General features: G+C 30.9%; 1 protein-coding gene across 2 annotated transcripts in view; it reads left to right on the top strand.

The window, feature by feature from the left end:
* galnt18a (UDP-N-acetyl-alpha-D-galactosamine:polypeptide N-acetylgalactosaminyltransferase 18a) overlaps positions 1 to 26,095 on the top strand; it is an 82,556-nt gene that overhangs the window by 45,852 nt on the left and 10,609 nt on the right. For both annotated transcript variants that reach the window (XM_051100355.1, XM_051100356.1), the window contains exons 5-9: positions 2,248 to 2,445; positions 4,587 to 4,701; positions 12,337 to 12,522; positions 15,441 to 15,578; positions 19,114 to 19,209. In XM_051100355.1, coding sequence (XP_050956312.1) covers positions 2,248 to 2,445; positions 4,587 to 4,701; positions 12,337 to 12,522; positions 15,441 to 15,578; positions 19,114 to 19,209 — 733 coding nt within the window. The remainder of the gene's footprint in view (positions 1 to 2,247; positions 2,446 to 4,586; positions 4,702 to 12,336; positions 12,523 to 15,440; positions 15,579 to 19,113; positions 19,210 to 26,095) is intronic.

The following is a 26,095-nucleotide window of genomic DNA, read 5'->3' as shown; positions in this document are numbered from 1 at the left end:
AAATATATTATATAAATATATTCATGTAAAACATGTAAATATTTAAAAAATATATACTGTTTGTGTTTTTATATATACATAAAATAAACAGTACACACACACACGTATGTATTATGTACACAAAAACTTTTATTTTGAATGTGATTAATCGTGATTAATCGTTTGACAGCGCTAATTATAATATAAAATTCATGTAACAAAATTCTAAACATAAAAGTGCTATAAAGTTTTTACTTGTGTGATTTCTTCAAAATATGATTGAGTTTATATGTAAAATTCATATAATAAAATGTATAAACAATTTACATTAAAAAAATACATATTTTCAATTACAATATGTTTTAAAAAACTACTAAAATGATCAAATTAAATACAATAAATGACAAAATATAATTTAATAATAAAATGTGTATATATTAAAAATGTGTGTATATACTGTATATTAAATAATAATTAATTAAATAGAGTAATAATAAAAAACAAGATTTTTAAAGATATTCATTATTGTTTTTAATGTTTATATTTTACAGATAATATTTTAATAATATGTTATGCACATATAGGTGTTAGTAATATACAATATTTTGTTATATAATAATATCAGATATTTAAGATACACTGTTAATCAATAATAAATAATGCTTGTTAATAACAAGTTTATATATATTCTATTAATATAATTATATAATATGAAATATATTAAATACACTGTCAATTTAATAAAAATAAAAAATAAAATAAAAGAGTTTATTTGCAAAAACAAACTTAACCTTAACCTAACTTTAACTTTTTTTATCATTCATATAGATATATGAATGATAAATGATTTATTGTAATTACAATAAATTATGGTATGTATATTTATAGTAGAATGTGAGTTATGAACAAAAATGTATAAAATGTTGCAATTACCCACAATTTGCCTCATATTGTCCCTTATTTTTAACAGAGATTATATAAAGTAATCACATTATATTTGTTGTGAATTACAACATTCCTGCTATTCAAGTTGGGGACTAGTTCAAATAGTGGTTTAGAAGATGTAGAAACAAAGGCATTTGTTCACGAAACATATTTCTGCAAAAGAAAATCACTGTAAATTGCCAAGTGCAGCATTAAATTGAACAACAGTATTGACAGTAATTGACAGTATTCAAATGCGGTATCATGAACAATTTACACCGAATTTGCATGCATTTCACGAAAGAAACACAAGGTTCTAAAGACATCTCATTTGTATGTCCTGTTGTCTGTTACGGCCCATTTGATATGACTAAACAGCATGGGAATGCAAAATTTTCATAAAGTTTATCAACACAACCATTGATAAACATGAAAATTGATCTAGCCTCAAAAAAAAAAAAAACTATTCTTGCAGAGAAGCTCATAGACATGCATCCTTTTATTTAAAATCTAGTTGTGCTGCCTTTTTCATGCCTTTTCATGTAAACAGGCCTTCAGCGTAATATTTTGGCTCATTGTTTATATGCCATGCAGTAACTTTTACCTTCATTGCTCTTTTGACCCCAATACAAATCAATTCAAATACCTGCTTGCTTAACAAATCGCATGTTAAGCCAGTGTAACTGTTAAAATATAGGAGGCCTACAGTAGATGTGGATGGAAATGCCTGTACTTCCCTGTGGGTGTGAGGGCTGGAATATGAGCAGAAGTGCCTGTCTACTGCAATTACTGTGCTAGGCGCAGCTGTCAACTTACATACCTGTTAATTATTCTCTGTGCAACATGTCGGAAAAACACCTCTGAAGGGCTTGGATGGGGTCCAAGTGTCTCTAATGCATGGCAGCTTATTCCTGATCGAAATTCACGCTGCATTCTATCAGTTCCACGGATGCATCTGGAAGTTTCTCTAGGCTTCGATGCAATTTTTACAGAGTGGATGACAGAGCTTTTAGCTAGCCTGAGGCTACCTTCTGAGTTCAAACGCAGCGCTAATGCCTGTCTTCACAACTTTTGAGATGGTCTTTTAAAGTACCGTTATCTCCCACAATGACATTTTAAGTTTTAGATCGATGGGTTCCGAGAAGTCATTGCCCGCTAAAATGAAAACTACAATCAGCTTTAATAATCAAGTGTGAAATCGTCTTTCGCTTGCAGTGGCTTGGGAGGGATTGCATTAAACATGGTGTTCTGGGTTTTCGTAGCTCTCAAGAGACAAATTCGTTAGCTCCATCTGAAAACTACTGCCCATGGACTTAAAGAATGTTCTATTTCTATTGATCTAAGGGCTGAACCAATCCTTCACAGAATCAAAGAGGACAGAACGCGGGTCATCTCGCCATCATTCGACAACATCAAATACGACACGTTTGAGATAGAAGAATATCCCCTCTCAGCTCAAGGGTTCGACTGGGAACTTTGGTGTCGCTATCTAAATCCTCCCAAATCCTGGTGGACGCAGAAGAATCAAACTGCACCAATCAGGTAAACACACAAGATATGGTTCTACAAAAAACACAAAGGACCTATTCTGACAAATATACAGAATCACTGTTTAGTTTTCCTTACAGTGAACCTTGTAGTTAATTACACATTGTAATATTACTACATGAAATATCACGTTGGACTTAAGCAAGTCCCAAACCTCCTGGTTCATTTGGATTAAGGGATAGCCGTAAACTGATTCACGGTTCAAACCTCTAACATACAAAAGAATTAAAGACTGATTCATGAATCAGAATTTTGACTGACTCACTAAAAAAGAACTGGTTCTTAAGAATCATTTAACAGCAAATTCCAGCTTGTGATGTGTTTGTTGCACAGAAAACACCGGCGCACAATCTAAACTAGCTTAGTAAGGAACTAACGCCACATTGCAAGATAATATCTGAATGAAAACCTCATTCACAAGCTTGCTTAAGACTGATTCATGAATCTTTTTGACTGACTCACTAAAAAAGAACTGGTTCTAAAGAATCATGTAACAGAAAATTCCAGCTTGTGATGTGTTCTTTGCTGTGCAGAAATCACCGGCGCATAATGTAAACTAGTTTAACCCTTATTCCTCTGCTGGGATTGTTTACAACTGCATTTGGTATCATTTGAAGCCGCATTTAAACTACACTTTGGAAGTTCAAAATTGGGGCAGCATAGCAGTCCATTATATGGAGAAAAATGCTGAAATGTTTCCTGCAAAAAACATAATTTCTTTACGGCTGAAGAAAGAAAGTCATGAATATCTTGGGTGACAAGGGGGTGAGTACATTACATGTGAATCTTTGTTTTGGAAGTGGACTTCTCTTGTAATGCGCAACCCAATACACACATGCACACACAAAAAAAAAAAAAACGAAAGAGAGGGGCAGAGCAGAGCTCATTAGCATTTAAAGAGACATGCACTAAAACAAGTTGCTGTAAACAGAGCTGTTTTTGACAAGGCAAAAAGGATGTTGTTTTATATGACCATTGAGAAATGTTAACCAAAGTATGTTGCAGACATTTCATTAAGATCTTAAAGAATCATACCAATCATCCGATGTCTCACCATATGGGTCATTCCATAATTAGAGGTACATTTAGAATTTGACAATGTGAAGAAAAAAGTTTTCCTGTTTCCCAAAAATGCAAACATGACCTTACATAGCTGCTTTGAAACAATGTATAGTGTATAAAGTGCTATATGTAGAAATATGTGCATAAAATACCATCTGTGTTTGCTACTGTCCACCATGTTACCTTTACTGGGTAGCACAGTTGACAGGTAACTTAGTTGACATTTTTAGTGTTTTGGGCCTATACTCAACATGGAAGCCTAGAACTGTTGAGCATATGGTATGTTTAAAAGTATATTTTCATAAACAAAACATAAGTTTAAGTTAAATTGTCTTGTTAAAATTTGCAGCAATAATACTTGTGTAACACTGTTGACAGTCAATTTATTTTAACCAGTTTAACCAATATTAGGGGAAAGAGAGAAAACATCTACTGTTTCATCCATGTGCTTCTAGAGGAAACATCATCATACTGTGCAAATTATGCAAGAATGGGACAAACCATTTCTTGGTTTGACCTATGAGGAGGGTCTACTAGTGGGTAACTTAGTTGACAATGGTTTTTCGGACACAAATAAGACAAGTTATATCACAATAAACACTTGTCACTTTTGAAGCGCACACCCAGATGTCTTGATAATCTAATCTAACTGAAGGCAAAACTATGAAATTAATTTATATTTGAGGTCATTTTAATGCTTAAATGAAGAGTAGAATGAGCAACTTTACAAAATCGGATAGCTGAAAACCAGGGTTGTATGTTCTATGAACATCATTTTTGAAAAGATATGGCTTTTTCAACATACAGTAATTGGGAAAAATATAATTGTGTATTAGAAAATTAAGCATTGGAGCTTTATATTGATGAAAATGTATTAAAAATATACTTGGCGGACATGAGATGTACCCACAATTATAGAATGACCCATATGTCCTGTGTGAAAATTGGTGACTCAAGAAACTGGATCAGACTTTACACAAGGCTTAATGTCAATTCCGAATGATTATATCGTCAGCATAGTCAAATAGTCATTTGACTTCACTGACTTCCGTGTGCATTTCCTCTCTCAACAGGAGCCCCGCTCTCATCGGCTGCTTTGTAGTGGATCGGGAGTATTTTGAGGAGATTGGTCTTCTGGATGAAGGGATGGAAGTGTATGGAGGTGAAAACGTGGAGCTGGGGATCAGGGTAAGAGATATTCATACTGTCGACGAGAGTTTTGAAAGTGCAGCAGGAGACAGGATGTCTGGAGTTTGAGTAGACGAGCAGACGCATGTCAATGAATAATGCTGTTTCATTTGGTGAAAAGATGCTTTATGCAGGTTGTTCTTTGAGGGCAGACAGATATGTGGAGGTTTGCCGCCTCTGGTTACAGATAGACCTCTGTGTGTGTTTGTGTGTGTGTGTGTGTATCACACGCAATTAAAGTAGAGCTTTCTGCAGCTCGCTAATGATAACCTGCCAAACATACTTCTCGCTTCAAACTGGCGGGGTCCTAACCTCTCACTATTACACATGTACGGAGCCCCATCGAGACCTCTGCCGACTCCCATCAGACCCAGCAGCCCTGTAATTAGCCTCCGCAGCCTCCGCAAGCCTAGTCGGACACACGGCCACTTGCACTCACTGAGATTTGGCCTAGCAAACTTGCAATCACTCCAAGCGGGGAGCACCTTGACAATACTGTGCAGATCAAACCCCCCATTAAACACACAGATGGGTTTTTTTTTTTTCAGATTTTCATCACTTAGGGCTGCAATGAGGAGAGAGGGAATGAAAATGTCTTAGGAAGTGGCAGGCACCATGTGTGCGGTGGGATTTGGTGCTGCGTGGAGATAATGGCCCTCAACATCTGTTCATACAGCTGTGTCTCTACAGCCTAATTCCACACTCTCATCTTCTGAGCTCTTTTGTGCCCCCAAATCTCCAAACGCAACGTCGCACAAATGTTGCAATTTCGCAGATGTTGCCAAAAAGTTTGTCCGTCTTTCTGCAGCAGGTTTTTGGACATCTGTAGCTTAAAATTTAAATGAATATATTTAATTCAAATTAAATAATCTTCAATTTATTCATTTAAATAATTAATGTAAATTTAATTTAAGCTATATGCACTGCAAAATAAATAAATTATTACATTCTTTGAAAGAACACCAAGTCTCTCCTGTGTGGAAAACATATTTTTAGAACTAATAAACATTATTATGTTTTTTTTTTAATGAAAGTATATTGAAAGACTTTTTTTCCCCAGACAGATGCAGTTGAAACCTTAACATTTTATGTGTAGATTTAACATTAATAGACAGTCTAAAGCAAAAGAGGTATAAAAAATCTCTAAATGTTTTAGAGCTCCTTGTATTTAGGTTTTCATAGTCCGTTTGAAAAAATGGTATATGATATATTAATGAATAAATCTGTATGTATTAAATTATTTAATTTACAAGTGTCATGCTTGTGATTTTATTTATGTAAGCTATAGCTTATTTATTATTATTATAATTATTTATTAATTATTTAATGTACATCTTTGCTTAAAACAGTAAATGACAATAAAAGTAAAATGTATTTCTTAGATGTTTAGGTATTTTTGCAACAACAACAAAAAAAGGCAAATCAAAATCACAGATTTATTTATTTATTTATTGCATTGTAGATATTTGACATTTTCCTGGTAGTTTTTGAAAAGAGACCAAATCTTAAATGTCAGTCTTGCATTTTAGTCAATTTAGATCACTGCAAAAATAATTTTAAATCCGTATTTTGTCTTGTTTACAGTGAAAATGCCTAAAATAGGTCTTAAGGACTTTAAGACTTGTTTTCAAAGATTATGTTTAAGTTTATTAATAATTTAGAAAATGTTTTTAGCAAAAATAACTTGCTTTTTGCTTTTGTAAAGTCAAAGTATTTTAATGCTGAAATCAGGAAGAAATAATTAAGTTTGACAAACTTGTAAGATTTTATTTTTTATTTTATTTATTTATTTTTTGTTAATTAGCATTTTTGTTTTTAAAGTGAAAACCTATTTTAAAAACTATTATGCTATTATAATATAATCTAAAAATAACAATAACAATCACGATTAAGATTTAGATTTTTTGTTTTAAGGTCTTTTTTTTGTAATGTAACCATCGTCTACACTACCAGTCAAAAGTTTTTGAACGGTAAGATTTTTAATGTTTTTTAAAGACGTCTCTTCTGCTCACCAAGCCTGCATTTATTTGATCCAAAGACAGCAAAAACAGTAAAATTGTGAAATATTTTTACTATTTAAAATAACTGTTTTCTGTTTGAATATATTTTAAAATATAATTTATTCCTGTGATTTCAAAACTGAATTTTAGCATCATTACAGTCAAATGATCCTTTAGAAATCATTCTAATATTCTGATTTGCTGCTTAAAAAACAAACATTATTATTATTATGTTGAAAACAGCTGAGTATAATTTTTTCAGGTTTCTTTGATGAATAGAAAGTTCAAAAGAACAGCACTGATCTGAAATAGAAATCTTTTGTAACATTATAAATGTCTTTATCATCACTTTTGAACAATTTAAAACATCCTTACTAAATAAAAGTATTAATTTCAAAAATTTCTTTACCAAAAAAAAAAAAAAATTATTCTGACATCAAGCTTTTGAATGTTGTAGTGTATAATGTTACAAAAGATTTTTATTTCAGATAAATGCTGATCTTTGGATTTTGCCATTCATCAAAGAATCCTAAAAAAATGTACTCAACTGTTTTAAATATTGATAATAATGATAATAAATGTTTCTTGAACAGCAAATCAGAATTTTGAAATGATTTCTGAATCATGTGACACTAAAGACTGGAGTAATGATGCTGAAAATGTAGCTTTTGATCACAGGAACAAATTACATTTGAAAATATATTCAAATAGAAAGCAGTTGTTTTAAATAGTAAGAAAAAAAATCACAAAGTTACTGCTTTTTTTGTATTTTGGATCAAATAAATGCAGGCTTGGTGAGCAGAAGAGACTTCTTAAAAAACTTTTGACTAGTAGTGTATACTGCAGTAATTTTTTGCAGATATTTTGATAGACAGTTTTCTAAGATTACATGTTGTCAGTCAAACTCATGCTGGAGGCACTGAAGCGAAAATAAATCCAGTTTTGCTGACCCTTATTGACACTGTGTTGACGGAAGCTATTTTTTGCTTTGAAAGAGGGTACGTGCTCAATAAAAGGTCAACGCATCTGTGCTACTCTATTCTTAGCTCTCGCTAAAGGGCTGTGTTTATCAGTGATGGAGAAGGAAAACTGTCTTTGATCATGTCAGATGTCAGCTTGGTTTTATTTGCAATCTGTTGTGGTTCAAGGTAAAAAGTAATGGCTTTGTCAGTAACGTCCCTTTGGTGACGTGCTTATTGGTGGTTAATTCGGGCAAGGCAGGGGAGCGTGAAATTACCATGAGAGCCCTGTACAACTTATAGGTAATACCAGGCAACATTAGTCATGCATCACAGCAAATATGCAATAAAAAATAGTTTACAATAAGGTTTCTTAATTAACATCGGTTAACTACTTCAGTTAACATGAACTAAGAGTGAACGATACTTCTACAGAATTTATTATATCTTAGTTAATGTTAATTTCAAGATTTACTAATGCGTTATTTTAAAAAACCTCTTGTTTGTTAACATTAATGCACAGTGAACTAACACGAAATAACAATGAACAACTGTATTTTCATTAACTAACATTAATAAACATTAATATATAATGTAATAAATGTATTCATTGTTTGTTCTTGTTTTGTTTGTCAACAAATGACACCTTATTGTAGTGTTACCAAAATTATTATTATTTAAAATAAGTTTTAAAAACAAAAAATGCTAATTAGCAAAAATGTTTTTTTCCCTAGAGAATATCATCAAATACCAATGTTTTTCTTATTGTTATTATTAAAAAATAGACTTTTTTTAAAAGAAAATATACAATGAAATAGGTCATTTTTCCCAGTGCTGATTTTATTGTTGTTGTTGCTGTAATTTTTTAGAGAATACATCATGAAATACATTTTTCCACAGTGTTTTTATTATTGTTATTATTAAAAAAATAATAAAAAAAATAATGAAAATAATATTTTCAGAAAATATGTAATGAAATAAGTATTTTTCCAATTGTCGATTTTATTGTTGTTGTTGTTGCTGTTAAATATCTAGATTTTTTTGTCTCAAGAATAAAACAAGATTTTTTTTGTTTAAATAATGTTTTGAGGTTTAAATTATTAAAGCGGTAAAGTAGTAAGTTTAGTTATTTTTATCTCTTAGATGTTTTGACTGTTTTTATTATTATTATAATTATTATATTACATTATTATAGCATTATAGTATTTAAAACAAGTTTTATTTTAAAAACGAAAAAATGCAAATTAATAACAAAAGATTTTTTTTCAGAGAATATATCATGAAATATTATTTTCATCCAGTGTTTTTTATTGTTATTATAAAAAAAATAATACTTTTAGAAAATATGTGATGAAATAGGTATTTTTCCCAGTGTTGATTTTATTGTTGGCGTTGTTAATTATTTAGATTTCTTTTATTGTCTTAAGAATAAAGCAAGAATTTTTTTCCATACATTTTAAATAAAATAATTTTTTAAAAATATATTTTTTTAATGTAATTAGGTTTAAATGATTAAAACAGTGAAGTAGTAAATTTAATCAGTTTATTTTTTAGATGTTTAAACTGTTTTTATTATTATTATTATTATTATGATGATGATGATTATTATTTATTATTTATTATTATTATTAAAGCATTATAGTATTTAAAATAAGCTTTACTTTTTAAAAATTAACCAAATTAACCAAATGCACTTTTTTCAGAGAATCATGAAATATTAATAATAAATAAAAATAATAAAAAATAATATTTTCAAAAAATATGTAACGAAATAAGTATTTTTTCCCAGTGTTGATTTTATTGTTGTTTTTGTTAATTATCTAGCCTTAAGAATAAAACAATAATTTTTTGCATAGATTTTAAATTATGTATTTTTTGTTTAGTGAGTTTTTTTTTTTTTTTTTTTTTTCTAAATTCAGTCATTTTTATTTCTTAGCTGTTTAGACTTAGAAAGTATATAATAAAAAGTATTTTTCCCAGTGGTGGTTTCATTATTATTTTTGTTGTTATTAATCTAATATGTTTTAGTCTTAAGAATAAAACAAGAATCTTTTGTATACATTTTTAAATGATATATTATTTAAAAAAATTTAGTGAGGTTTAAATTGTCAAAACAATAAAGTGGTAAATTCAGAAGTTTTTATTTCTTAGATGTTTAGATGTTTTTGCAACAAATAAAAAAATTAAAAAGCAAAACAAAACCACTGATAAAATGATTTTCTCTTCGCAGATCACTCTCGGTGGTGTTTTTTTGGCAAGCGACCAAGTCCTAAATGTCTCCCAGACAATATAAAGCCGGTTTGATTCTCATTTCATGCTTGCGAAATTTGCTTCTGTGCGACAGATTACGGTCTGAATATCTCTGTCTGCAGCAGGTATTGTATGCAAATGCGAGAAATGATTTTTTAATGCTTCGGGAGAACAGACGGCTCAGTCATGGATCATTGGGATTGTTGTCAATGATTATGCATATGAATCATTCTCCCTGGCAAATAGGAACAACACACATCTGTCCACTTCCTGTTGAATCCCGCCCAACGAGTCATAACGTTAAAAGCCTGCCAAACAAGCAGATCAGAATGAATATGATCCCCCCATCCCATTCACACAAATAACCAGATATCAGATAAATAAACAACTTTTAGTTGGAGGCAAACTGGATGCTTTTAAATAAGCACACATGTTCAAATAGCCCGACCGTTGCACTGAAACCACCCTGACATATGCCTCAGCCAGATGTTGCACTTCGTATTTCACCAAACCAGGCTTGAACTAAAAGAGTTTGGGTGTGAATGTCTCACTGAAGTGCAGCGTGCTGGCATGTGGCCTATATAATCCCGCGTGAAGATTTACTACAGAGATACTCTCAGTTTAAAGGCTCTGCGGGAGTGCAGTGGGTTGGAAAAACCAAGGAAAACTCAAACCCACACACCGAAATAAGCCGCCATTTTCCATTTCGAGTAGCGTAATGTTGGTAATTGAGGGCAAATCATTGAATAAACGTGTATTACATGAAACCGCCGCAGGAAAACAGCAGCGTTTCGTGATTTTTACATTTTTTTTCTCCCTTCTTTCCTGACACTCCAGGCGGTAACTGCGCTGTAAAATTGCTCAATGTCAAATATGTCAAGAAAATATGCTGAATTATAGCAAATTAAACGGCCAGTTAGAGCTTTTCAAATAGGATTTTTTTTCTGTACGTTTTAAATAAAATATATATTTCTAAATATATTTTTTACATTTAATTAGGTTTAAATGATTAAAACAGTGAAGCAGTAAATTTAATCAATTTTATTTTTTAGATGTTTAAACTGTTTATTATTATTATTATTATTATTATTAAAGCATAAGTTTTACTTTAAAAAATGCAAATTAACCAAATGCAAATTTGTCAGTATATCATGAAATACTTTTTTCCACCCAGCGTTTTTATTGTTATTATTAAAAATAATAAAAATATATATATTTTTTTAGAAAATATGTAATGAAATAAGTATTTTTAAATTTAAAAAATACTTATTTTATACTTATTTTATTTAAAATACTTATTTTATTTTGAAATTTAATTAGGTTTAAATGAGTAAAACAGTGAAGTAGTCAATTTAATAAATTTTATTTTTTAGATGTTTAAACTGTTTATTATTATTATTATTATTATTATTATTATTATTATTAAAGCATTATAGTATTTAAAATAAGTTTTACTTTAAAAAAAAAATGCAAGTTAACCAAATGCAAATTTGTCAGAGAATATATCATGAAATACTTTTTTCCACCCAGAGTTTTTATTGTTATTATTAAACATAATAAAAAAATATATATATATATTTTTTAGAAAATATGTAATGAAAAAAGTATTTTTTTCCCAGTGTTGATTTTATTGTTGTTTTTGTTAATTATCTAGCCTTAAGAATAAAATATATATTTTTAAATATATATTTTTTTAATGTAATTAGGTTTAAATGATTAAAACAGTGAAGTAGTAAATTTAATCAATTTTATTTTTTAGATGTTTAAACTGTTTATTATTATTATTATTATTATTATTAAAGCATTATAGTATTTAAAATAAGTTTTCCTTAAAAAAATGCTAATTACCAAATGCAAGTTTGTCAGAGAATATATCATTTATTAAAAATAATAAAACATATTTTATTGTTGTTTTTGTTAATTATCTAGCCTTAAGAATAAAACAATCATTTTTTGCATACATTTTAAATTAAATATTTTTTATTTACTAAGTTATTTTTTCTAAATTCAGTTTCATTATTATTTTTGTTGTTATTAATTATATACATATTTTTAGTCTTAAGTATAAAACATGTTGTTTTGTAAATTAAGAACCAATTTAGAAGTTCAGTTTGAACAAAGATCTCCGCTGTGTGAAAACTAATAACCTTTACATGATAATTATAGAAAATGAGCGTCCTTGATTTGAAGTGTATTGTTTAGCTTATTTGTTTCAACAAAGCGTTTTTATTTGAATAAACTCCAGTACTTTTTGTTCCTTTTGGTGGAGTTTGATTTATGTGTTGTTTTTTAATTCTGACTCACATGCTCTCTAATGACTGTTTTTGTGCACTGCCTAATGGATGTTAAAGGGCATTTTCGAGAGCTAAATTTTCTCCATCCTCGTCAAAATTCAAAACACGAGACATTCATGTGTGTGTAATCAGGTGTGGCTGTGCGGAGGAAGCGTGGAGGTCATGCCCTGTTCCAGAATAGCTCATATTGAGCGCGCACACAAGCCCTACACAGAGGACCTGGCAACTCACGTCCGCAGGAACGCCCTGAGAGTAGCCGAGGTGTGGATGGATGAGTACAAGAGCCACGTTTATATGGCCTGGAACGTTCCACAACAGGTACTACACCTCTCACTCACAATATATATGAGTAGTTGAAGTATTTAAAGGGATACTTCACTCTCTGGGCCTCTTCGTTTAGGACTCATACTTGGCTCCTTCGCTGGAAAAAGTGACTGAAGCCTTGAAATGTAATTTTTTTGTTTCAATAATATTTTTTGATTATTATTTAGAATTTTGAGGGGATTTTATGACAATATGCAATATTTATATAGTTTTAATGAACTGTTTTTTCCCATTAGAATTAATATATATTTATTTATATAATATTTTTCAATAATTGCAACATTTCACATTAAAACAGAGTGAATGCTTTTAAAATCCATTTTTTTAAGTAAGAATTGTGCCATTTGGTGTCATTAAAAAATAAAAACTTGTGTAATGTCATGTAAGCTCCTGTATATCTCTCTATATACATATTATACATGTATACAGAGGCTTTTGGATTGCCGTTGGTTTTTTTTTTTTTTTTTTTTTTTTTTTTTGACATATTTTATTAGGTTTTGCTTTTAGATATACATTTAGACATTCTAAAAGACTACTTTTTATCAAGGTTTAGATATTTTTGGTTAGATAAATATCAGGTTGCATTATGATTACAATCAAACAATCAATTAAAATACAAGAAAATTGCTCTCCCCATCTGACATATTCTCAAAATTTGCTCTGTTGCAGTCTTACCAGTTAATTTCTGAGTGTGTTTGTGAGTGAGACTCTTTTGTATTTTTCCATTTATTCATTTTATTTTCACATATTCTCAAAATTTGCTCTGCTGCATTTTTATCAGTTAATTTCTATGTGTGTCTGTGTGTGTTTCTGTGTGTGTGTGTGTGTGTGTGCGCGTGTGTGTGTCTATTTTGCACTCTTGATATTTTAGAGTGTCACCCCTTGATTGCTGTGCACTTTTTTTCTGCACAGCGGCTGATTTGTAGTTGGTACCACCAAAAAATTCTCTGAGTTTTCAGATTTTTTTGTATTTCCTATTCATACTAAGGCTGCATTTATTTGAAAATGTACAGTAAAAAAGAGTAATATTGTGAAATACTATTATCTAATTATTACTAATATCTAATTTGAAACAATTGTTTTCTCTTTGAATATACAGTTGAAGTCAAAAGTATACATACATTACAAAATCTGGAAAATGTTAATTATTAAAAGGGATCATACAAAATGCATTTCATTTTTTATTTAGTACTGACCCAAATAGGATATTTCACATAGAAGATTACATATATTCCACAAGAGAAAATAATAGTTGAATTTATAAAAATGACCCCGTTCAAAAGTTCACATACAGTACGCTTGATTCTTGCCACTGTGTTTTTACCTGAATGATCCACAGCTGTGTTTTTTGTTTGTTTGTTTAGTGATAGTTGTTCATGAGTCCCTTGTTTGTCCTGAGCAGTTAAACTGCCCTTCAGGTCCCACAAATTCTTTTTTTTTTTTTTTTTTTTGTTTAGCATTTTTGTGTATTTGAACCCTTTCCAACAATGACTGTATGATTTTGAGATCCATCTTTTCACACTGAGGACAACTGAGGGACTCATATGCAACTATTACAAAAGGTTCAAACACTCACTGATGCTTCAGAAGGAAACACAATGCATTAAGGAGCAGGGGGTGAAAACTTTTGAACAGAATTAAGAGGTGTACATTTTTCTACTTTCTATTTTTCTTTTTTTCTTTTTTATTTAGTACTGCCCTTCAGAAGCTACAGAAGATACTTACATGTTTCCCAGAAGCAAAAATAAGTTAAATTTACCCTGATCTTCAAATTCAAAAAAGTTTTTACCCCCAGCTCTTAATGCATCATTTTTCCTTCCTTCCTTCTGAGCATTTGAACCTTCTGTAATAGTTGCATATGAGTCTCTCAGTTGTCCTCAGTGTTGGAAAGGGTTCAAATACACAAAAATGCTGGAAAACCAAAAAAATTGTGGGACCTGAAGGATTTTCTGAAGAACAGCAGGCAGGTTCAGGACAAACAAGTGACTCATGAACAACTAAACCAAAAAAAAGAATAATAAAAACACAGCTGTGTATCATTCGGGTAACAACACAGTATTAAGAATCAAGTGTATGTAAACTTTTGAACAGGGTCATTTTTATAAATTCAACTATTATTTCTCTTGTAAACTATATGTAATCGTCTTTTATGTGAAATGATCCTTTTTATTTTGATAAAACAATTAACGTTTTGCAGATTCTACAAGGTGTAAGTAAACTTTTGACTTGTAGCTGTACTTTCTGTAAATGCAGTTTATTCCTGTGGTGCAAAGCTGAATTTTCAGCATCTTAATCAGTTTTCAGTCTTCAGATTTGGTGCTCAAGAAAAATGTATTATTGTCAATGTAGAAAAAAGTTGTGCTGCTTAATATTTTTGTAGAAAACGTGACATTTTTTACAGGTTTCTTTTTTTGTTTTTATTCATGGTTAAAGGGGATTTAGGCACTCTGTGTCACGTTGTACCTAACAACACATTTTACCATGGCAGATCTTCTGTAACACACAGCCTTGAGTGACTTTCAGTTCTCTATTAGTAAGTGAATGTGATGGAAGTTAAAGGATACATGCTGCTTCGTCATTTTAAGTTAAGATGTAATTGCCTGAGATGCAGTGGCCATGACTTATTTAAGCTAGTCATTAGGGCTTTTTAATGAGCTCTCACTTTTGAGCTGTACATATTCTTCCCATGATGCCTTGAAATGTCGAAGCATATAGCATCACTTCACTTGAAGACAACGCAAGTGCTTGAACATCAAGCACTCGTATAAATGTATAAATGTACATTGACACAGTAAGAGCTTTTCTTTCTTCACAGTCCTGAGCGTCATGTTCTAGTTGTTTGATTCTGCAGTCTGTAAATGAGTTCTTGTGTGCTCACGACTGCATGTGCTTGTGGGTGTTTGTGTGTGCAGGACTCAGGGATCGATATTGGCGATATCAGAGAAAGGAAAGCTCTCAGAGAGAGACTCCACTGCAAACCCTTCAGCTGGTTCCTGAAGAATATTTATTCGGAAATGAGAACCTACACAGAGACCATCGCTTATGGTGTAGTGAGTATCCACTTATCATTGAATAACAGTCATCGCTTTAAGGTTCATCTACAAAATTGATCCCATTTGTGTCCCTCATATATGTAAAAAAAATTTAAAACCTAATGAATACATAGATAGTGCCAGGTTTTACTGTAATAGTGCCAGTCTTAATATAAACATTGTTTAAACATCAACAAAAATATGTTTTTTTAATTTAATCTTAAAAATGTTAGAGTGTTTATATTATTTCCAACTTATGTATTAGCAAATATGTATGTTATACCTTGCTTTTAGTCTCTACTTTGGAAGCCCATTTCCGGCACTGAATAAAAAATAATTGCGCCTTTTTATCTCACAATTCTTTTTCTTCGCAATTGCGAGTTTACATCTCGTAATTATGATTTTTCTTCTATAAAGTTATAAAGTCAGAATTACGAGATATAAACTCGCAACTCTGAGTCTCACAATGTCACAATTCTGAGAAATAGAATTGCGAGATATTAACTTGCAATTCGAGAAATAAAGTTGCATTTCTGAGAAATTAAAATCAGTTCTAAGAAATAAAGTCGCAATTCTGAGAAATAACTTTTCTTCACTGAACTGCGAGTTTGTATCTTGCAGTTGCGAGTTAAGTCAGAATTGTTAGATGTAAACTCGCAATTATGAGAAATAAACTCAATTCTGAGAAATAAAGTCCAAATTGCGAGATATAAACTGTCGTAGTTTATAAGTTGTATGAAGTGGTAATTCTAAAAAATAAATCAGAATTGTGAGATATAAACTTGCAATTCTGAGTTGCATTAAGTCGCAATTATGAGAAATAAATTCAGTTCTGAGAAATAGTCACAATTCTGAGAAATAAAGTCAAAATTGAAAGATATAAAGTCATAATTCTGAGAAATAAACTCAATTCTGAGAAATAGTTGCAATTCTGAGATATAAACTCAATTCAGAGAAATAAAGTTACAATTCTGAGTCATAGAAAGTCCCAATTCTGAGAAATAAGGTCAGAATGTTGAGATATAAACTCACAATTCTGAGAAATAAAGTCGCTATTTTAAGAAATAAACTCAGTTCTGAGAAATAAAGTCAGAATTGGGAGATATAAACATAATTCTGAGAAATACATTTGCAATTGTGTAAAATAAAGTCAGAATTGCAAGATATAATTTCAGTTCTGAGAAATAAAATCGCAGTCCTGAGAAAAAGTCAGAACTGGGAGATATGAAGTCAATATTGAGAAATAAAGTTAAAATGGACAGATATAAACATGCAATTCTGAGAAATTAAGTTGCAATTCTGAGAAATAAACTCAATTCTGATAAATAAAGAAAGATTCTGAGAAATCTCAGCTATTCTGAGAAATAAAGTCGCAATTGCAAGATATAAACTCACAATTCTGAGGCGCATGAAGTCGCAATTCTGAGTTGTATTAAGACGTGATTCTGAGAAATAAATCAGAATTGTGAGATATAAACTTGCAATTCTAAGTCGCAGTTATGAGAAATAAAGTCAGTTCTGAGAAATAGTCACAATTCTGAGAAATAAAGTCACTTTTCTGAGAAATAAAGTCAGAATTGGGAGATATAAACATAATTTTAAGAAATAAATTTGCAATTCTGAGAAATAAAGTCAGAATTACAAGATATAAACTCGCAATTCTGAGTTGTATAAAGATGTAATTCTGAGAAATAAATCAGAATTGTGAGATATAAACTTGCAATTCTAAGTCGCATTAAGTCAGTTATGAGAAATAAATTCAGTTCTGAGAAATAGTCAAAATTGCAAGATATAAAGTTGCAATTCTGAGAAATAAACTTACTTCTGAGAAATAGTCACAATTCTGAGACATAAACTCAATTCTGAGAAAAAAAGTTGCAATTCTGAGTCATATAAAGTCCCAATTCTGAGAAATAAACTCAGTTCTGAGAAATAAAGTCACAATTCTGAGATATAAAGTCAAAATTGCGAGATATAAAGTCATAATTCTGAGAAATAAACTCAATTCTGAGAAAAAAAGTTGAAATTCTGAGAAATAGTCAAAATTGCAAGATATAAATTTGCAATTCTGAGAAATGAAGTCACAATTCTGAGATATAAACTCAATTCTGAGAAATAAAGTCACAATTCTGAGATATAAACTCAATTCTGAGAAATAAAGTCACAATTCTGAGATATAAACTCAATTCTGAGAAATAAAGTCACAATTCTGAGAAATAAAGTCAAATCCGAGAAATAAAGTTGCAATTCTGAGAAATAAAGTCAGAATTATGAGTTTATATTTTGCAGTTGTCGTAATCACAATTCTGACTTTATAACTTGCATTTCTAACTTGCAATTCTGAAAAAAAAACCTGAATTGTGAGATAAAAAGTCACAATATATATATATTTTTTTATAATTTAGTGGCAGAAATGGGCTTCCATACAATACACCTCAGATTTTCTCTTTTTTTTTTTTTTTTTTGTTTTTTTTTTTGAAGAAAAAAAAGATCCAGGCTGCACTAAATTGATCAAAAGTGACATTAAATACATTTATAATGTTACAAAATATTTCCATTTCAAAGGAATGCTTTTGAAATGCCATGCTTTCTATTCATCAATTAACAATCACAAATTGTTTCATGAGCACCAAATTAGCAAATTCAAATGATTTCTGAAGGATTATCTTACAATGAAGACTGGATTAAAAACAATCACATAAATAAATTATATTAAAATATATTGAAATTCTTTTAAATTTCAGTAGTATCAGCAAATACAGCCTAGGTGAGCTTATGAGACTTATTTCAAAAACAAGATCTTGTATATTCTTAAATTTCAGTTGACCATTGTGTTTCTTTAAAAAGAGACTTGAAGTTGTGTCCCCAGCTTAATCATCAGCTCTGTTACCCTCATACGTTTTCCCTTTTTAAAGTAATGAGCCATTTCATAAATCAAAAAACTTTCTAATCCTCCTTTCAGGAAGTGAGCTCTTCAAAGACTCACTCATTTGTTATCCTTTCACCTTGTTTTGTTTTGCTTATTAGGTCTTAAAATGTCAACACCATTACCATCATTACCATTTTCTGTATTAATCAATTGTGCAAATCCATAAAGTAGTTATTTTTCCATTCTGAAGGCATAATAATATAGTCAAATGTATTAATTTAGCTTGACATAGCTCGATGCAGTTTATTAGCTTTTGACGACATTACTTATCTGATGACATTGTTTCTCATAATATTGAGTTATGGAAACAGTTTATACTAAGTATTATTTTTCTTACTCGAGGCCTGCTGTTTCTTCATTTATCACAATGCAAGGCCAGCAGAGTGCTTTTCCTAATTGGCATTCTTTTGTGGAATAGCATAATTAACAGCTTCATTGTGAAGACAAAGGAAAGCTGAGCTCCAGGGCAACTTCACACACAATGGCCATTAGCAGACTGAGGAAGAAAGATGGTTTTTGCATTCTTAATCCATCTTCTTCTCTGTGCTTTTGCAGTGTGAAATGGGTCTGATCTGCTGGTTCATATATTGCATGTTTTGTGTGTGTGTGTGTGTTTGCATGTAGCTGAGGAACAGCCTGAGGCCAGATCTGTGTGTGGATCAAGGTCCCGACTCCGACAACATTCCCATCCTGTACATCTGCCATGGCCTGACGCCTCAGGTTAGTGTCCAGTCCACTGCACCTTCTGGCTTTCATTCTTTTTCAGTCCTCAGAGTGCATGTAATTCATTTATATACATAAAAGTGCTCGTGTCTGACTCCCGCTGTCTCTGTCCATTTTTCTCACTCTATCTGCACAGTATGTGATATTAAATATTTTTAAGACCTTATTTTTGGCCCAGAGATCAAGAACAGGAAATAACGGGTGGAATAGTTTATTTGATGCTGCATCACATGGCTAAATGTTCTAGCGCATGTGTGCTAACCACTAAGCTACAGCTTTTAACAACTTTTTAACATTAAATTGTAGCCTAAATATAAAAAGTTTGAGTTTATTACATTGATTCGTGTGAATCACTTCAAACTGTCCATTCTAATTAAGTGATTCATAACTCTGAATTAAAAAGATTCATTACTCTGTGGCAGAATGTTTGTCAGTGCACAAAATTGTTAATTTTGATTGACATATTCATTTTAATTTCAGTTCTTTTAGTGGAAAAAAGTAAAAGAAAAAAAAACATTGTATGAGAATTGTTTATTTAACTTAGTAATTTAAACCTCATTTCTAAAATGTTGTTTGATACTTTGGTTCATTTATGTGAATCAGTTCGAACTGTCTATTCCAATGAATCAGTTCATAATTCTGAATCAAAAAGATTCACTATTCTGAAGCAAAATTTTTATTAGTCACTACATAAACGTATTTATTTTAGCATGTTTCTTTCTTCAGTTCGTTGAGTGAAAAAAGGTCAAATAAAACAAATTGGATTAAAAAAGTTAGATAATTTGGTTAATTTATGTGAATCAGTTCAGACTGTCCATTCCAATAAATCAGTTCATAATTCTGAATCAAAAAGATTCATTATTCTGAAGCAAAATATTTAATAGTCACTACACAAAAGTGTTAATTACAATTGACATATTCATTTTAGTATGAGTCTTCCTTTAGTTCTTTTAATGAAAAAAAATTATGAGATTAAAAAAGTTGTTGGATACTTTGGTTCATTTATGTGAATCAGTTCAAACTGTCCATTCAAATGAATCAGTTAATAATTCTGAATCAAAAAGAATTATGAACTGAAAAGAAAGATTTGTTTGTCACTACACAAACATATTCATTTTAGTATGATTCTTTCTTCAGTTCGGTGAGTGAAAAAAGGTCAAATAAAATAAATTAGATAAAAAAAGTTGTTAGATAATTTGGATTAATCGCATACAAAATAAAAGTTTGAATTTGCCTTTGTTGTTGTTGTTGAATATTTCAGTTCTTTTATGTGAATCAGTTCATGATTCTGAATCAAAAGGATGAAAATAAAAAAAAAGTATGAGATTATTAGTATGAGGCTTTGTTTTTATTTGTTTGTTAATATTAATTTAAAATTCTTTTTTTTTTTTAAAGTTGTTGAATACCTTGGTTCATTTATGTGAATCAGTTCAAACTGTACATTCCAGTGAATCAATTCTTAATTCTGAATCAAAAAGACACAGTATTCTGAAGCAAAATGTTTGTTTGTCACTACGTGTTATTTGCAATTAACATATTCATTTTAGTATGATTCTTCCTTCAGTTCTTTCATTTAGTGATTAATTTTTTTTATTTTATTTTATTTATTTATTTATTTAATTTCTAATTTAAACCTCATTTAAAAAATAAGTTGTTGGATAGTTTGTTTCATTTATGTGAATCAGTTCAAACTGTCCATTTCAGTGAATCAATTCATAATTCTGAATCAAAAAGATTCATTATTCTGAAGCAAAATGTTTGTTCGTCACTACGTGTTATTTGCAGTTAACATATTAATTTTAGTATGATTCTTCCTTCAGTTCTTTCATTTAGTGATTATTTATTTATTTATTTATTTCTAATTTAAACCTCATTTAAAAAAATAAGTTGTTGGATAGTTTCGTCATTTATGTGAAACAGTTCAAACTGTCCATTCCAATAAATTGATTAACTATGAATCCAAAAGACTCATGACTTTATGAAGCTAAATATTTATTTGTGTCACCACACAAAAGTGTTACAAATTTGCATATTCATTTTAATATGATTCATCTGTATCTGAAGTGTATCTTAGCTTTTGGATTCAAAACTTTGAATCTATTTGGCGACTATGGCTTCTTGTTTGAAAAAAATATTTTAAACCATTTCAGAGCAAATATATAAGTGGTGAGATATCAAAAGGCTGAAAAATATAAACACTGATTCTTTATGGCTGTTTCATTCATCCATATTCCCATCTTCTGTACAAAGGCTCTGCACACTTCAGTTGTTTAATTCATGGTGAAAATGTGAGTTAAAAGACATTTCTTCCTCTATGAAGATTTCTCTTTTATGAAGATTTGGCTTGTATGCGCTTGGCTTGCGCTTTCTCATCTTCCCGTCACAATTGATGTTTCACAGTGATACACTGTCAATTTTTGCAACCCATAAAACCGTCATTGTATTGCATAAAACCTCTTCATTATTTTGTGCTGAGGCCTGAATTATGAATTTTTGAACAGTTAGGCTGCTCGAGGCAATCCAGTCTGTTTTTTTTTTTTCTTTGTCTTATTCCTAGTGTATTGCACAACCAGGTTCCACAACAAATGATATCCTGCGAAAATACTGTAAAAATAGGGAGCCTTCTCCATAAAGCATCAGCTCTTCAGGGAATTTAGGATTCAGACAGATTCCAGGGCTATAGTCACTATAATGAATCTCAATAAAGAGCAATGACTTAGAACACAACCAGGGAGGGTTGTTTCACCACCACAGGAGCATCATTTGGATGAGGAAGAATTGTAGAATGTGAAAGTGTGACAGAGATATATAAATGAGAGAGAGCGAGATGGAGAGAAAGACAGAGAACAGCACTGTCAGCATGATTTTAACTACTTAGCTGGGTCTCTTACACCTGCTGAATTCATATCCGTGTGTGCTTCCACCTCTCTTATTGGAAACGACACAATGGTGCCAGGCAATGCAGTATAATGTTTTCAGTTTCTATTCTTGCTGATTCGAAACTTTCTCAAATCTGTTGAGGAAATCAGAAATACACCACTGCTAATTATAGGATACTTTAGAGGCCCCAGGGGCTTTAACTCTTGGTTGTTGTTGATTATACATAGTATTTATTATAATTATTATTATTATGTAAAGTATTTATTGGTTCAGTGGTTTGGGGGCTGGATGGATTTTTAACAGTTCTATCATATACAGTGCACGGCATAAATGAGTACACCCCCTCTGAATAAATATAAAAGATGTATTTTCTTAACGATCACTAATATAATTCATGGAAAGATGGCAAAATTGAAATGTATTAAACATATACTTAATAAAAGCAAAAAAAATGCCAATATTTTCTGTAAAATAAGTCAATTAGCCAGTTTAGTTTAAATCAAGGACTGCAGAAATTAGTACACCCTAGATTTAATTCAGCAAATGTATAATATTCTAGTATCTAGCATGTCCTCCAGAACTTTAAGTACACTGCTCTGATTCTTCTTGGCACTGAGTGTACAAGTTCATGACAAAATGCTACATCTGTTCTGTTTAACTCCCGGAGGACGACCTCGTTAAATGCACCGGTCTTTAAAGGGAAGTTTTGCTTAGCTCATCTCTACAGAATCCCCCACAGCTGCTCACAAGTGTTAAGACTGAATGAAATACATGTCCACTGAAGGATTTTCATGTTGGGAGAATGAATATCTTCATTGTTATGTTGAAAAAATGCCTAACAATGCAGGGAATAAGGAGAGAGTAGCATCTTCTGTTTAAAGTTTTTTGTATTACATCACACAGTGGTGTGTGAATTGATGACAGCATTGATAAAACACAACTCCCTCACACCTTCAGCATTCATACATCCCTTTATAAGAGCTTTACTACCACTGGATATCACTGTGGGAACCAGGCACTTCTCATTGTACTCCTCCTGTAGCAACAACATAACATTTTGGATTCTCAAAAGTCTATATTTTGTAAATATGGGCCTTGGAAGAGGTTAAATGAGTTTATTGTGCTTTGGTTACAGTAGGTAATTCTAGTGGTGACAACAACCATGCATGTCACTTTTGCAGGCTATGTCATACTCTGTGAGATAAAATGTCACTCTTTTCATAGCCTTTGCCGGCTCTGAGACACTTGCATAATGTTCCTCCTGCTCTTTTAGCAAAAATTCACTAAATGAAAACTTAAAGTGAAGACTTGATTATTTCAGGAGCTTTGTCACAAGTCACAATTTTTTTTGAATGTCAGTGTTACTTCTGCTATATTTTCACACTTAAAACAAAAATTTGGTTTTCCTCTTGTGCCATTGTCCTCTTTTATGCTATCTATCTATCTATCTATCTATCTATGTGTGTGTGTGTGTGTCTGTGTAATAAAATTACATACTTTTTTATTTTATTACATATCGTTATTATTGTTATTATTAGTACAATAAAAATATTTTATATAATTCCCATGACCCTATACAGACAATGGATAGATATAATAGGTATATAAAATCTTTTTATATCTATATACTATTCAATTTACTATATAGTAATTTTATACTCTATTTTATGCTCTCTATATAATATTATATAAATGTTATACAAATATTTGTGTATTTATTTACTTATTATATAAATAAAATAAAAATGAAATATAAAATTTTTATTAAAAAAATTTATATTTAGATATTATTACTATTTTATAAATTATGTAGCCATTCTGTGCAATAATTGTTGGTATATTTATCTTATTAAAATTACTATATATGTATATATATATATATATATATATATATACTCTTTTATTTTATGAAATATCATATATAAAATCGTTTGTTGTTGTTGTTGTTGTTGTTGTTGTTGTTAATAATAATAATAATATTTTATGTAATTCCCATGACCCTGCAGAGGATGGATAGATATAATAGGTATATAAAATAATTATTTTTATGTCTATATTTTATTAAAATGACTGTAGCAATTTTATACTCAATGCTATACTTTATATTTAATTATATATATATGGGTGGGTGAACTATAACTTTAATAATTTATACAACAGTTCAGTAAATAAGAAGTTGATATTGTGTTAGATTTTAAACACAATATTATGTGTTTTTGCTAAATTTTGCAGTGAATATATTACCTTTGAAGCTATAGCAGAATTGTTGTGCATCTCCGAGTGTTTCGTTTCTGAACAAATCCGCCTTTTGAATGAACTCGTGAACCAATGATTCAAAAGCCCATTCATAAAGAGAGCCATTTACTTGATTCCTGAACGAAATTTAGTTTCTTATTTGGAGTATCATTTCATTAAAAAATAATAATAATAAAAAATTTTAAAGAAGAAGAAGAAGAAGAAAAATAAAACATTAAAGGGATAGTTTAATTCTGTCCTCATTTACTCACCCTCATGTTGTTTCAAACCTTTCTTTTGTGGAACATGAAAAAAAGGTATTTTGAAGACTATTGGTAACAAAGATGTTTTGGTTACCATGACTTACATCATATGAACAAAAAAAAAAAAAAAAATTCCTGAAACGTTTGTCAAATGATCTTCTTTTCCATAGTTTACATTTGCAGCCTAAATATTTATGTGTAATAAATTCTATTTTGAATCAAATAAAAATACATTTTATTACACAAATAATTTCTTGCTAAAGCTACTTTTTGTAATGTCTGTTTAATGCTTTACACAGCAATGACTTCAAATGATATTTCTCGGTCAAATTTGTTCGATCAATTAGATTAATTAATCAAAACATCATGTAATTAATTTGATTAAAAATTTAATCGACTGACAGTCTTAATATATATATACCAGCCAGAATTTTATTGCATCATTTACAGTGCATCTTATGTCTGTTTGCACACTAAAACCGTCTTCAGTCATTCTGATAGGATGCGAGTGGTATGAGCATATCGGCGTCTCTGTACTCGTGGTGCTGGATTTGTTTTATCTTTAATGGGCCGTTAGACAATACCTCAGCTAAGCGCATTAACACCGTGGCAGTCGTTGGGGGATTTGATCATGTTGGAAATGGAGCATAGACACACTCGCTCTTTCTTTCAGTGTGTGTCTCCCATTCATTGGGCAAAAGAAACATTGTACCCATACAACAGCCATAAATCTCTCTAGAAGCAGAAGCAGTGCTAAATGAGTCCCTAGCAAGTTGAATCCTTATTTTTCTTCTCTCTTATATTATTCCGTCCCATTTTAGCCCTCCTTCCCTTCCCGTCACAGTTCCAGTCCTCATGAAAGGATCCCGAAGGACGTGCATTGTTTCCATTGTGAATGAATGATTAGTTGTTTTATGTGTCCGTGGAGATGCACTCGCTGTCTGTTCAGCCTTTGTGTTCGCAGAGATTTTCATTTCAAGGTGCCTCACAAAACTTTGAGCAGTTTTGCATTGGTGCCGTTCCAAAAGTCAAACAATTTGATTTGATTTTACTGTAGGCTCAGGTGTACCGCGGTATTCTGAGAAAAAATGTCTTGACACGTGTAATCAGTCTCAGTGGAAAGCATGGTAGGTCCCAAACGATACCCGAGATCAGAATTGATTTGGACCTGGAGAAGAGGAGAATGCCTAGTTCTGTATCAGATATTGCAGAACGGATTGTAACACAACTTTTGGATAGGCAGAAATCGCTCCAGATGGTATACAACCAGTTTAATCTATGTATTTGAGAGAATATGCATTTTTGTGATGCGCTACATGTGCTATCTGATCGATAATACTGTTAGCGCTTCTCCAGGCTCAGGCTTTTGAAGTGAAATATCAATCCATCCAGACCCTGAAAAAAAATGTGGGCATATTGCATGAAATGAATTCTTTCTGAAAGTGCTTGTTTTTCAGAAAGGCGAGGGATTAAAGTATGAGGGCTATTGATTTAGGACTTGGTCC

The sequence above is a fragment of the Labeo rohita genome, chromosome 25 (genome assembly GCF_022985175.1).
Source record: "Labeo rohita strain BAU-BD-2019 chromosome 25, IGBB_LRoh.1.0, whole genome shotgun sequence".
Taxonomy (NCBI): domain Eukaryota; kingdom Metazoa; phylum Chordata; class Actinopteri; order Cypriniformes; family Cyprinidae; genus Labeo; species Labeo rohita.
This window is presented reverse-complemented; position numbering and strand designations above follow the sequence as displayed.